The sequence below is a fragment of the Anomaloglossus baeobatrachus genome, chromosome 3, assembly GCF_048569485.1.
Source record: "Anomaloglossus baeobatrachus isolate aAnoBae1 chromosome 3, aAnoBae1.hap1, whole genome shotgun sequence".
Lineage (NCBI taxonomy): Eukaryota > Metazoa > Chordata > Amphibia > Anura > Aromobatidae > Anomaloglossus > Anomaloglossus baeobatrachus.
In genome coordinates this window covers 671514809-671529041 of record NC_134355.1, presented here as the reverse complement: position 1 = coordinate 671529041, position 14233 = coordinate 671514809, and the positions used below count along the sequence as shown (strand labels likewise).

At 52.5% G+C, this 14233-nt stretch overlaps 1 protein-coding gene across 1 annotated transcript in view; it reads left to right on the top strand.

Annotated features, from left to right (window-relative positions):
• Positions 1–6074: 6074 nt before the first annotated feature.
• Positions 6075–14233, top strand: part of XKR5 (XK related 5) — a 28709-nt gene continuing 20550 nt past the window's right edge. Inside the window, exon 1 of the mRNA XM_075341242.1 lies at positions 6075–6198. Coding sequence (XP_075197357.1) covers positions 6126–6198 — 73 coding nt within the window. The 5' untranslated portion in view covers positions 6075–6125. The remainder of the gene's footprint in view (positions 6199–14233) is intronic.

Genomic DNA, 14233 nt, shown 5'->3' with positions numbered 1-14233 from the left:
TGCTGCAGCCATGGGAGACAAGTCTGGAGATGCTGCAGCCATGTGAGACAAGTCTGGAGATGCTGCAGCCATGGGAGACCATTCTGGAGATGCTGCAGCCATGGGAGACAAGTCTGGAGACACTGCAGCCATGAGAGACAAATCTGAAGACACTGCAGCCATGGGAGACAAGTCTGGAGACACTGCAGCCATGGGAGACAAGTCTGGAGACACTGCAGCCATGAGAGACAAATCTGAAGACACTGCAGCCATGGGAGACAAGTCTGGAGACACTGCAGTTATGGGAGACAAGTCTGGAGACGCTGCAGCTATGGGAGACAAGTCTGGAGATGCTGCAGCTATGGGAGACAAGTCTGGAGATGCTGCAGCCATGTGAGACAAGTCTAGAGATGCTGCAGCCATGTGAAACAAGTCTGGAGATGCTGCAGCCATGGGAGACAAGTCTGGAGATGCTGGAGCCATGTGAAACAAGTCTGGAGATGCTGCAGCCATGGGAGACAAGTCTGGAGATGCTGCAGCCATGGGAGACAAGTCTGGAGATGCTGGAGCCATGTGAAACAAGTCTGGAGATGCTGCAGCTATGGGAGACAAGTCTGGAGATGCTGCAGCCATGTGAGACAAGTCTGGAGATGCTGCAGCCATGGGAGACAAGTCTGGAGATGCTGCAGCCATGGGAGACAAGTCTGGAGATGCTGCAGCCATGTGAGACAAGTCTGGAGATGCTGCAGCCATGTGAGACAAGTCTGGAGATGCTGCAGCCATGTGAGACTAGTCTGGAGACGCTGCAGCCATGTGAAACAAGTCTGGAGATGCTGCAGCCATGGGAGACAAGTCTGGAGATGCTGCAGCCATGTGAGACAAGTCTGGAGATGCTGCAGCCATGGGAGACAATTCTGGAGATGCTGCAGCCATGTGAAACAAGTCTGGAGATGCAGCCATGGGAGACAAGTCTGGAGATGTTATAGCCATGGGAGACAAGTCTGGAGACGTTGAAGACACAGGAGACAAGTCTGGAGATGCTGTAGCCATGTGAAACAAGTCTGGAGATGCTGCAGCCATGGGAGACAAGTCTGGAGATGCTGAAGCCATGTGAGACAAGTCTGGAGACACTGCAGCCATGAGAGACAAATCTGAAGACACTGCAGCCATGGGAGACAAGTCTGGAGACACTGCAGCCATGGGAGACAAGTCTGGAGACACTGCAGCCATGAGAGACAAATCTGAAGACACTGCAGCCATGGGAGACAAGTCTGGAGACACTGCAGCCATGGGAGACAAGTCTGGAGACACTGCAGCCATGAGAGACAAATCTGAAGACACTGCAGCCATGGGAGACAAGTCTGGAGACACTGCAGCTATGGGAGACAAGTCTGGAGATGCTGCAGCCATGTGAGACAAGTCTAGAGATGCTGCAGCCATGTGAAACAAGTCTGGAGATGCTGCAGCCATGGGAGACAAGTCTGGAGATGCTGGAGCCATGTGAAACAAGTCTGGAGATGCTGCAGCCATGGGAGACAAGTCTGGAGATGCTGCAGCCATGGGAGACAAGTCTGGAGATGCTGGAGCCATGTGAAACAAGTCTGGAGATGCTGCAGCTATGGGAGACAAGTCTGGAGATGCTGCAGCCATGTGAGACAAGTCTGGAGATGCTGCAGCCATGGGAGACAAGTCTGGAGATGCTGCAGCCATGGGAGACAAGTCTGGAGATGCTGCAGCCATGGGAGACAAGTCTAGAGATGCTGCAGCCATGTGAGACAAGTCTGGAGATGCTGCAGCCATGTGAGACTAGTCTGGAGACACTGCAGCCATGTGAAACAAGTCTGGAGATGCTGCAGCCATGGGAGACAAGTCTGGAGATGCTGCAGCCATGTGAGACAAGTCTGGAGATGCTGCAGCCATGGGAGACAAGTCTGGAGATGCTGCAGCCATGTGAAACAAGTCTGGAGATGCAGCCATGGGAGACAAGTCTGGAGATGTTATAGCCATGGGAGACAAGTCTGGAGACGTTGAAGACACAGGAGACAAGTCTGGAGATGCTGTAGCCATGTGAAACAAGTCTGGAGATGCTGCAGCCATGGGAGACAAGTCTGGAGATGCTGAAGCCATGTGAGACAAGTCTGGAGACACTGCAGCCATGAGAGACAAATCTGAAGACACTGCAGCCATGGGAGACAAGTCTGGAGACACTGCAGCCATGGGAGACAAGTCTGGAGACACTGCAGCCATGAGAGACAAATCTGAAGACACTGCAGCCATGGGAGACAAGTCTGGAGACACTGCAGTTATGGGAGACAAGTCTGGAGACGCTGCAGCTATGGGAGACAAGTCTGGAGATGCTGCAGCTATGGGAGACAAGTCTGGAGATGCTGCAGCCATGTGAGACAAGTCTAGAGATGCTGCAGCCATGTGAAACAAGTCTGGAGATGCTGCAGCCATGGGAGACAAGTCTGGAGATGCTGGAGCCATGTGAAACAAGTCTGGAGATGCTGCAGCCATGGGAGACAAGTCTGGAGATGCTGCAGCCATGGGAGACAAGTCTGGAGATGCTGGAGCCATGTGAAACAAGTCTGGAGATGCTGCAGCTATGGGAGACAAGTCTGGAGATGCTGCAGCCATGGGAGACAAGTCTGGAGATGCTGCAGCCATGGGAGACAAGTCTGGAGATGCTGCAGCCATGGGAGACAAGTCTGGAGATGCTGCAGCCATGTGAGACACGTCTGGAGATGCTGCAGCCATGTGAGACAAGTCTGGAGATGCTGCAGCCATGTGAGACTAGTCTGGAGACGCTGCAGCCATGTGAAACAAGTCTGGAGACGCTGCAGCCATGGGAGACAAGTCTGGAGATGCTGCAGCCATGTGAGACAAGTCTGGAGATGCTGCAGCCATGGGAGACCATTCTGGAGATGCTGCAGCCATGGGAGACAAGTCTGGAGACACTGCAGCCATGAGAGACAAATCTGAAGACACTGCAGCCATGGGAGACAAGTCTGGAGACACTGCAGCCATGGGAGACAAGTCTGGAGACACTGCAGCCATGAGAGACAAATCTGAAGACACTGCAGCCATGGGAGACAAGTCTGGAGACACTGCAGTTATGGGAGACAAGTCTGGAGACGCTGCAGCTATGGGAGACAAGTCTGGAGATGCTGCAGCTATGGGAGACAAGTCTGGAGATGCTGCAGCCATGTGAAACAAGTCTGGAGATGCTGCAGCCATGGGAGACAAGTCTGGAGATGCTGCAGCCATGGGAGACAAGTCTGGAGATGCTGGAGCCATGTGAAACAAGTCTGGAGATGCTGCAGCCATGGGAGACAAGTCTGGAGATGCTGCAGCCATGGGAGACAAGTCTGGAGATGCTGGAGCCATGTGAAACAAGTCTGGAGATGCTGCAGCTATGGGAGACAAGTCTGGAGATGCTGCAGCTATGGGAGACAAGTCTGGAGATGCTGCAGCCATGTGAGACAAGTCTGGAGATGCTGCAGCCATGGGAGACAAGTCTGGAGATGCTGCAGCCATGGGAGACAAGTCTGGAGATGCTGCAGCCATGTGAGACAAGTCTGGAGATGCTGCAGCCATGTGAGACAAGTCTGGAGATGCTGCAGCCATGTGAGACTAGTCTGGAGACGCTGCAGCCATGTGAAACAAGTCTGGAGATGCTGCAGCCATGGGAGACAAGTCTGGAGATGCTGCAGCCATGTGAGACAAGTCTGGAGATGCTGCAGCCATGGGAGACAATTCTGGAGATGCTGCAGCCATGTGAAACAAGTCTGGAGATGCAGCCATGGGAGACAAGTCTGGAGATGTTATAGCCATGGGAGACAAGTCTGGAGACGTTGAAGACACAGGAGACAAGTCTGGAGATGCTGTAGCCATGTGAAACAAGTCTGGAGATGCTGCAGCCATGGGAGACAAGTCTGGAGATGCTGAAGCCATGTGAGACAAGTCTGGAGACACTGCAGCCATGAGAGACAAATCTGAAGACACTGCAGCCATGGGAGACAAGTCTGGAGACACTGCAGCCATGGGAGACAAGTCTGGAGACACTGCAGCCATGAGAGACAAATCTGAAGACACTGCAGCCATGGGAGACAAGTCTGGAGACACTGCAGCCATGGGAGACAAGTCTGGAGACACTGCAGCCATGAGAGACAAATCTGAAGACACTGCAGCCATGGGAGACAAGTCTGGAGACACTGCAGCTATGGGAGACAAGTCTGGAGATGCTGCAGCTATGGGAGACAAGTCTGGAGATGCTACAGACATGAAAACACATCTAGGCCACACAGACTGCTGCTCACAGTATCTCAAATAACATGCAGCTTAGAAGCCACACCAAGGGTGCCCATCGGACCGGATCGTCCGGATTTACGTAGAGCACGGGAGAATTTAAAAGAGTTTTGGTTGGCATACAGGGGGAGTCAGGGGATAATATACATCTATAGGGAATGCAGCACGGGCGTGTTGTAATTTCAATGTTGAGGGATAGATATAATTCTATTTGTAAGAGTGGGCATCCTCTGTATACATATACAGTGCTCAGCATAAATGAGTACACCCCCTTCGAAAAGTAAAATTTTTTAGAAATTTCTCAATGACCACAAGAACAATTTCCAGAATTTTGAGATCCTAGAACATTTATTAACCCATAACATGCCAGTGAGATTATTAATATAACTTTCATGACATTTTTTGTTTTACCCAGGTTAGTTGAAGCAATTATAAGTAAGTACACCCCACAGCAAGAGACATTGAGTATTTTGTATGGCTGCCATGATTTTTAAAGACAGCATCACGTTTTCTAGACCTGCGGTGAACAAGTTGGCAACATATTCTTCCAGCACAAGCTTTTATGCAGTGGGACCTGATGGTGCCGGTATCCTTATGTGGGGTCAACATGGGCGAGCAGTGTGTGACCCTGCTGACAGGATCGTCTGCTGCAGATGCCGCTCACTAATGGGGAGGTATAGAAAGCTGTGCCGTCTTGATGGCTTCAGTCATCACTGTGCCCAGAGTTAGACAACCTGGGAGGGTCATGAACACATTACTCATATCTATGCAGTGCCAGCAGGTGGCAGTGTCTGAGTCCACCGGAGGATTCTCCAGTCCTCCGGTGGGCGGGTCCGACCCTGTGATGGCTGCATGAGCTTCGGCTACATATAAGTGATGGGATGTGGAATGCACAGATGTGCTGCTCTATGGTGACAGGGGCTTGGGTTGGGCTGTGCAATACCGGCCACGTCCTCACACATCCCGTATATTTCCTGTACAATGCCCGCCCGCCTTCCCCATTCTCAGTTATACAGTCCATCCTTCATCTTCCCATATAATACACCCGTCCCAAGCGTGATCCAACAAACTATGAGAGGAGAAAGATGGCCGCCGGCGCATAGTGCACGGATTGGTTGGCCTGGGTGTAATGGGAGGAGCCTGAATCACTTGCGCAATCCAAGAAAAAAACTGTGAGAGGAGAAAGATGGCCGCCGGAGCATAGTGCACGGATTGGTTGGTCTGGGTGTAATGGGAGGAGCCTGAATCACTCGTGCATCCAAGAAAAAAAAACTGTGAGAGGAGAAAGATGGCCGCCGCAAGAGCCTTTCGCACGGATTGGTTGCTCTGGGAGTAATGGGAGGAGCCTGACTCCTTTTTGCTCTGAAGTCATTGGACACATCAGGTTAAGGGGCGTTCTGAGCTTTGTCACATGATCACATTTGTCCTTCGCAGTGTGGCTAGAAAAAACATTGTGGGTGTTATCTGTCAGTGACGTAATCAAAGGCGGAGTTAGTAAATGACTGATGGATAGAGGCGAGAGCTAAAGCTGAGGGGCGTGATCAACGGACTAAGAGGAATGATTGGCGGGTTCTACAGCTGATGGGCGGGGAGTGTATTTGGGGGGGCGGGATTGAACATTAAATATTACGAAGAGGAGGCGTGGTTTTAAATGTGTTTTACAAAAAAAGGCGGGGTTAGCTTTCAGATTGACGTTACGCGCGTATAGAGTCGCATCAAAGGGGCGTGGTCAGTATGGTGATTGATTAAGCAATGTGGGCGGAGTCAACACGGTGAGTGGCGGGATAGCGGGAAAGCGGTAAATACGGATCCCGGTGTCGGGGCCCGGCGGGAGCAGGATGGCGGCCGCCGGGGGGATCGGTTGCTTCGCGGCGGTGTCTCTGGTGCTGTACGTGGCAGAGCGGGCTGCGGGTGAGTGCATCACTTAGCATTGACTTTCACTTTTCAGTTTTGTATGAAATATCCCTCTAAATAAAGGGGTCCTGTCTGTAGTCGGGGGGTCCCTGACACCATAGAGTCACAGTTCTGCCCCTGTGTTCTGTCGGTGCAGTGTGTCGGTGCAGTGTGTCGGTGCAGCATACAGGATCGTCATTTAGCCCATCAGTAGGATTCTATTCACTGACAGCAAGTCCATTAAAAGGTTCTAGAGGTCCCAATGGAACGCTCCGAGCGCCAACATTCCGCGGCTCCGTCCTGGAACGCTCTGAGCGCCAACATTCCGCGGCTCCGTCCTGGAACGCTCCGAGCGCCAACATTCCGCGGCTGTGTCCTGGAACGCTCCGAGCGCCAACATTCCGCGGCTGTGTCCTGGAACGCTCCGAGCGCCAACATTCCGCGGCTGTGTCCTGGAACGCTCCGAGCGCCAACATTCCGCGGCTCCGTCCTGGAACGCTCCGAGCGCCAACATTCCGCGGCTCCGTCCTGGAACGCTCCGAGCGCCAACATTCCGCGGCTCCGTCCTGGAACGCTCCGAGCGCCAACATTCCGCGGCTCCGTCCTGGAACGCTCCGAGCGCCAACATTCCGCGGCTCCGTCCTGGAACGCTCCGAGCGCCAACATTCCGCGGCTCCGTCCTGGAACGCTCCGAGCGCCAACATTCCGCGGCTCCGTCCTGGAACGCTCCGAGCGCCAACATTCCGCGGCTCCGTCCTGGAACGCTCCGAGCGCCAACATTCCGCGGCTCCGTCCTGGAACGCTCCGAGCGCCAACATTCCGCGGCTCCGTCCTGGAACGCTCCGAGCGCCAACATTCCGCGGCTCCGTCCTGGAACGCTCCGAGCGCCAACATTCCGCGGCTCCGTCCTGGAACGCTCCGAGCGCCAACATTCCGCGGCTCCGTCCTGGAACGCTCCGAGCGCCAACATTCCGCGGCTCCGTCCTGGAACGCTCCGAGCGCCAACATTCCGCGGCTCCGTCCTGGAACGCTCCGAGCGCCAACATTCCGCGGCTCCGTCCTGGAACGCTCCGAGCGCCAACATTCCGCGGCTCCGTCCTGGAACGCTCCGAGCGCCAACATTCCGCGGCTCCGTCCTGGAACGCTCCGAGCGCCAACATTCCGCGGCTCCGTCCTGGAACGCTCCGAGCGCCAACATTCCGCGGCTCCGTCCTGGAACGCTCCGAGCGCCAACATTCCGCGGCTCCGTCCTGGAACGCTCCGAGCGCCAACATTCCGCGGCTCCGTCCTGGAACGCTCCGAGCGCCAACATTCCGCGGCTCCGTCCTGGAACGCTCCGAGCGCCAACATTCCGCGGCTCCGTCCTGGAACGCTCCGAGCGCCAACATTCCGCGGCTCCGTCCTGGAACGCTCTGAGCGCCAACATTCCGCGGCTCCGTCCTGGAACGCTCCGAGCGCCAACATTCCGCGGCTGTGTCCTGGAACGCTCCGAGCGCCAACATTCCGCGGCTCCGTCCTGGAACGCTCCGAGCGCCAACATTCCGCGGCTCCGTCCTGGAACGCTCCGAGCGCCAACATTCCGCGGCTCCGTCCTGGAACGCTCCGAGCGCCAACATTCCGCTGCTCCGTCCTGGAACGCTCCGAGCGCCAACATTCCGCGGCTCCGTCCTGGAACGCTCCGAGCGCCAACATTCCGCGGCTCCGTCCTGGAACGCTCCGAGCGCCAACATTCCGCGGCTCCGTCCTGGAACGCTCGGAGCGCCAACATTCCGCGGCTTCGTCCTGGAACGCTCCGAGCGCCAACATTCCGCGGCTCCGTCCTGGAACGCTCCGAGCGCCAACATTCCGCGGCTCCGTCCTGGAACGCTCCGAGCGCCAACATTCCGCGGCTCCGTCCTGGAACGCTCGGAGCGCCAACATTCCGCGGCTTCGTCCTGGAACGCTCCGAGCGCCAACATTCCGCGGCTCCGTCCTGGAACGCTCCGAGCGCCAACATTCCGCGGCTCCGTCCTGGAACGCTCCGAGCGCCAACATTCCGCGGCTCCGTCCTGGAACGCTCCGAGCGCCAACACTCCGCGGCTCCGTCCTGGAACGCTCCGAGCGCCAACATTCCGCGGCTCCGTCCTGGAACGCTCCGAGCGCCAACATTCCGCGGCTCCGTCCTGGAACGCTCCGAGCGCCAACATTCCGCGGTTCTGTCTGACCTTCCGTCCCCAGTATCCGTGCAGGGCGGCCACCTCTGGGACAGTTACCTGCTCCCCAAAAGCAGATAAAACTTTGAACAGAGGTCCTATACATGAATGCGGAGCGCCCCGATATTGGGAGAATAATGGGGGTTCTATGTCTCAAGGCTTATAGAGGTTTGCGGAACGCCCTGATCCGGGGAGGATAATGGGGATTCTGGGTCTCTGTGTTTATAGATGACTGTGGAGGATAATAGGGGTTCTGGGTTTCGGTGTTTCTTCTTCCTCTGTGCTCCATGCACACAGCACTTTCCCAGCGTCATCGCTCGGACGTCTCGGCTTTCACAGCCCAGAACATCACCAGGATCCGCCGTTCTCACCTCTCCTTGTAGCCAAGCGTCTGATACATAATAAATGATGGCGGATTTATTATCCACACAGTGCGGGATCCGGTGACACGTCCCGAGGTCACCAGACGGGGCACTGAGAAATGTACAAGGAAGGGCGGAATGATGTAGGTGTGTGATTATCACCGATCCACAGAATCCACAGGTTAGGGAGGGGATCACTTATTGATCAGTGGAATCCGACCAGTAGCGCATTGATCAGAAGAATGAGGACCTTTTATCCCCATTATACAATGCAGCGGCAGGTGGGGTGTGTGACCGCAGCTCCATTCATCCTCTGTGGGGTGGGGTGTGTGACCGCAGCTCCATTCATCCTCTGTGGGGTGGGGTGTGTGACCGCAGCTCCATTGATCCTCTGTGGGGTGGGATGTGTGACCGCAGCTCCATTCATCCTCTGTGGGGTGGGGTGTGTGACCGCAGCTCCATTCATCCTCTGTGGGGTGGGGTGTGTGACCGCAGCTCCATTGATCCTCTGTGGGGTGGGATGTGTGACCGCAGCTCCATTGATCCTCTGTGGGGTGGGATGTGTGACCGCAGCTCCATTCATCCTCTGTGGGGTGGGATGTGTGACCGCAGCTCCATTCATCCTCTGTGGGGTGGGATGTGTGACCGCAGCTCCATTCATCCTCTGTGGGGTGTGTGACCGCAGCTCCATTCATCCTCTGTGGGGTGTGTGACCGCAGCTCCATTCATCCTCTGTGGGGTGGGGTGTGTGACCGCAGCTCCATTCATCCTCTGTGGGGTGGGATGTGTGACCGCAGCTCCATTCATCCTCTGTGGGGTGTGTGACCGCAGCTCCATTCATCCTCTGTGGGGTGTGTGACCGCAGCTCCATTCATCCTCTGTGGGGTGGGGTGTGTGACCGCAGCTCCATTCATCCTCTGTGGGGTGGGATGTGTGACCGCAGCTCCATTCATCCTCTGTGGAGCAGCCAGAAAAAGCAGAGAACAGTGCTCGCAGCCACTGACGGAATGAATGAATGAATGAATCAGGGGTCGGGTAGAACATGAGCTCCAATGGGGACTTTCTCAGCAATCAGACCCTCACTGATGAATAAGTTATCAGTTATCCTTAGGCCACGTTCACACTTTCAGTATTTCGTAATTATATTACATCAGTATTTGTAGGCAAAATCAGGAGTGGGTGAAAAATCTAGACGTTGTGCCCGTATTTCTATGATACTTTTCCTCTGATTTTACTGCTCCTGGTTTTGGCTACAAATACTGAGGTAAAATACTGCCCAAATACTCAACGAGTGCACGTGGCCTTAGAAAAGGTGATTACTTGTCTTCAGCGGAGAACCTCTGTAAGTGTATATTTAATACAGTGCAATAATCACAGGACAGAGAGGGGTTAAACATTGAAGTATTTAATCTCTACTAGAAATAATCTCCCCCTTTTATAGATAGTCAAAAAAAGTAACAACCATACACAACACAGTCCACTATACCAAGACCAATAATACCACATACAAGGGAGAAATACCGGCACACCGTGACCAGACCACATATTACCACCAAACAGTGACCAAATACAGCCACATACAAGAGAGAAATACCGGCACACCGTGACCAGACCACATATTACTACCCCATAATGACTGAATACAACCACATACAAGGGAGAAATACCGCCACACTATAATTAAACCACATGGTAACTAATGTTGAGCGGACTCGGACCTGAAAAATCCGGATCCGCGCGGTTTCAGCGGCAGATCCGAGTCCGACCCGGACGCGGGATTCCGGGTGCACGATCCGGATTTGGCAATTTTTTTGGTTTTTCTTCTTTTTTTTTTTTTTTCTTTTTTCTATCTCTATCTCTCATCCCGGATTCCGCTCCTCATTGACATCTCTCGTCCCGGATTCCGCTCCTCATTGACATCTCTCGTCCCGGATTCCGCTCCTCATTGACATCTCTCGTCCCGGATTCCGCTCCTCATTGACATCTCTCGTCCCGGATTCCGCTCCTCATTGACATATCTCGTCCCGGATTCCGCTCCTCATTGACATATCTCGTCCCGGATTCCGCTCCTCATTGACAGCTCTCGGCCCGGATTCCGCTCCTCATTGACATCTCTCGTCCCGGATTCCGCTCCTCATTGACATATCTCGTCCCGGATTCCGCTCCTCATTGACAGCTCTCGGCCCGGATTCCGCTCCTCATTGACAGCTCTCGGCCCGGATTCCGCTCCTCATTGACAGCTCTCGGCCCGGATTCCGCTCCTCATTGACATCTCTCGGCCCGGATTCCGCTCCTCATTGACAGCTCTCGGCCCGGATTCCGCTCCTCATTGACAGCTCTCGGCCCGGATTCCGCTCCTCATTGACAGCTCTCGGCCCGGATTCCGCTCCTCATTGACAGCTCTCGGCCCGGATTCCGCTCCTCATTGACAGCTCTCGGCCCGGATTCCGCTCCTCATTGACAGCTCTCGGCCCGGATTCCGCTCCTCATTGACAGCTCTCGGCCCGGATTCCGCTCCTCATTGACAGCTCTCGGCCCGGATTCCGCTCCTCATTGACAGCTCTCGGCCCGGATTCCGCTCCTCATTGACAGCTCTCGGCCCGGATTCCGCTCCTCATTGACAGCTCTCGGCCCGGATTCCGCTCCTCATTGACAGCTCTCGGCCCGGATTCCGCTCCTCATTGACAGCTCTCGGCCCGGATTCCGCTCCTCATTGACAGCTCTCGGCCCGGATTCCGCTCCTCATTGACAGCTCTCGGCCCGGATTCCGCTCCTCATTGACAGCTCTCGGCCCGGATTCCGCTCCTCATTGACAGCTCTCGGCCCGGATTCCGCTCCTCATTGACAGCTCTCGGCCCGGATTCCGCTCCTCATTGACAGCTCTCGGCCCGGATTCCGCTCCTCATTGACAGCTCTCGGCCCGGATTCCGCTCCTCATTGACAGCTCTCGGCCCGGATTCCGGATCGGATCTCGGACTTCCGGGTTTGATCTGCCGGACCCGGATTATTAGCAATCCGCTCAACTCTAATGGTAACCAAATATATTACCACATACAAGGGAGAAATACCGTGACACTATGACCAGACCAAATAATACCACATACAAGAGACAAATACCACCAAACCATGACCAGACAACATATTACTACCACACAGTGACAAACAATACTACAATAATGATTATGAACACAAACCACCATACTAATAACACTAATATTATCACCAGTGACATTATACAAAGGAGCTCTGTATATAGTGTCAGCGTACAGATAATACAGCGATCATCAGTGACATTCTACACAGGAGCTCTGTGTATAGTGAGTGTACATGTAATAAACTGGCTTACCAGTGACGTCTCTAACTAAAGTTATTGATCGCTTTTTCCTCTTCCTCCAGCGCTGACCGTCATCACTTCTTCCTGGGCTGTTAATTACCTCCTGCACAAAATATCCCTCCACACACTGCTCCTCTCCAAAATCTCTCCACAAAGAGCCCCTTTCCATAATGTCCCCAAAAACTTGCCCTTTCTATAATATCTTTCCCATAATCTCCACATTAAGCCCCCCCCCCCCCTCCCGCTCCTCATTATACTAAGTTGCATTTCACAATCTCCTTCCTATTGCCTCATAATGACCCTCATTTCCCCACAATGTCCCCCATGATGTCCCAATTTGCTTGATAATTTCCTCCATTGCTCCATAATGTCCCACATTTCCCCATAATATACCCAATGCCCCACAATGTACCAATTTGCTGTATAATGTCCCTCACTAACCTGTAATGTCCCAATATACTTCATAATGTCCCTATTTGTTCCATAGTGCGCCACATTACCACATAAAGTCCCCCGCCGCCCCATAATGTCACTTGTAAAGTAATATCGCCCCTCCCCCACCAGGCCCCCTGATCTCAAATCATGCTATGTCCTCTTCAGCTCCTAGTGGAGCGCGTACCTCTTCTCTGCATCCGCGGCCCCGGCGGCAGTGTGATGACGGCCACTGCATGTCGGTGCGGGGCTATGGAGCTCCTCTGCCTCAGTCCTGTCGCGGCCGCACTGTTCAAATGTATGCGCGTCTTCATGACGTGCGCTACATTTGAATAGAGGCGCTGTGTCCAGGACCTGTGCACCTCATATGTACAGGCCTGGATCGCGCAGTGCAGGACCTTTGGAGATTCACATGACTGTGATGTCATTTAAGGTCATTCTGTACAATTGCTGCAGTTTATGATTAAAATACTGGGGGGCCTTAGAGTGTGGGGACCCCGGATCAGCTGCCCAGTCTGCCCGCACATAACGCTGGTCCTGAGAAACAGATGACCCCATGGCCCTGTACAGCTGCGCCGCTCTATATAAGGCATGGGGGCCCACTGAGGATCCGGGGTCTACCAGGGGATTCCCCGGTGCTCCAGTGGGCCAGTTTGATCCTGATATATATATATATATATATTTGCTCTCTCTCTCTATATATTATATATAGATATATAGATTTTATATATATATATTATAATATAGTGTATATATATAATATAATATAGTGTGTATATATATATATAATATAGTGTGTATATATATATATAATATAGTATATATATATTACTCGCTGTGTGTGTGTATAATATATATATTATAGAGGAACCTTGGATTAAGAGTAACTTGGTTTGAGAGCGTTTTGCAAGACAAGGAAATTTTGCTAAAAATGTGTAACTTGGTTTAAGAGCAATGCTTTCCAGTAAGAGCAAATCCTTACCGTGCACACGTCCGGTTCTGTCCTTTCATCACACTCTGACCCGCTCTGGAGGTAAATTTTTGTACATATGTAGTATATACAGTATAACATTGTATATAGCATATCTATCAATTTGCATTTGTGTATACAGTGTTGTACTTTTTTTCTGCTAACCAGTACAGCACATTACTTATACTGTACCTCCCGCACACCAACAAGTCTATTGGAAGCTAAACTGCAGTTTAATTTGTTTTTGTTTTTTACTGTGCAGTATTTTGTATTAATATACTCTAATAATTTTAGATGAATACAGTACATTATATTGTATTACTGCAATAAATTTGTGTAAATACAGTAAATATTTTTGGGCTGTGGAACGCATTGTCTGCGTTTTCAATTATTTCCTATGGGAAAATTCACTTTGATATAACAGTAACTTGGTTTAAAGGGAAGGTGTCATCAAAAATCTTTTTTTTCAATAACTAAAAAAATATAAAGTATTTAATGTTTAAATATTATTATTTGTTTTTAATTGAGAAAAATATAAAAAAAAAATTAAGTTTGATATTTTCCACTCTTAAACACTAGGGGGAGCAGCTGCTGAAATCCTACAGAGATCCCACTGTAGAACTAGCTCACATTACAGCTGCAGTAAAGTGGGCGGAGTCTGCTCTCCTGTGTGTGATGTCACACCTCCCCCCCCCCCCCCCTCCTAATCTGGGGGTTTCCAAAAGGATAAGAGAGAACGAAGTTTAGGATCACAGTGCGGAGC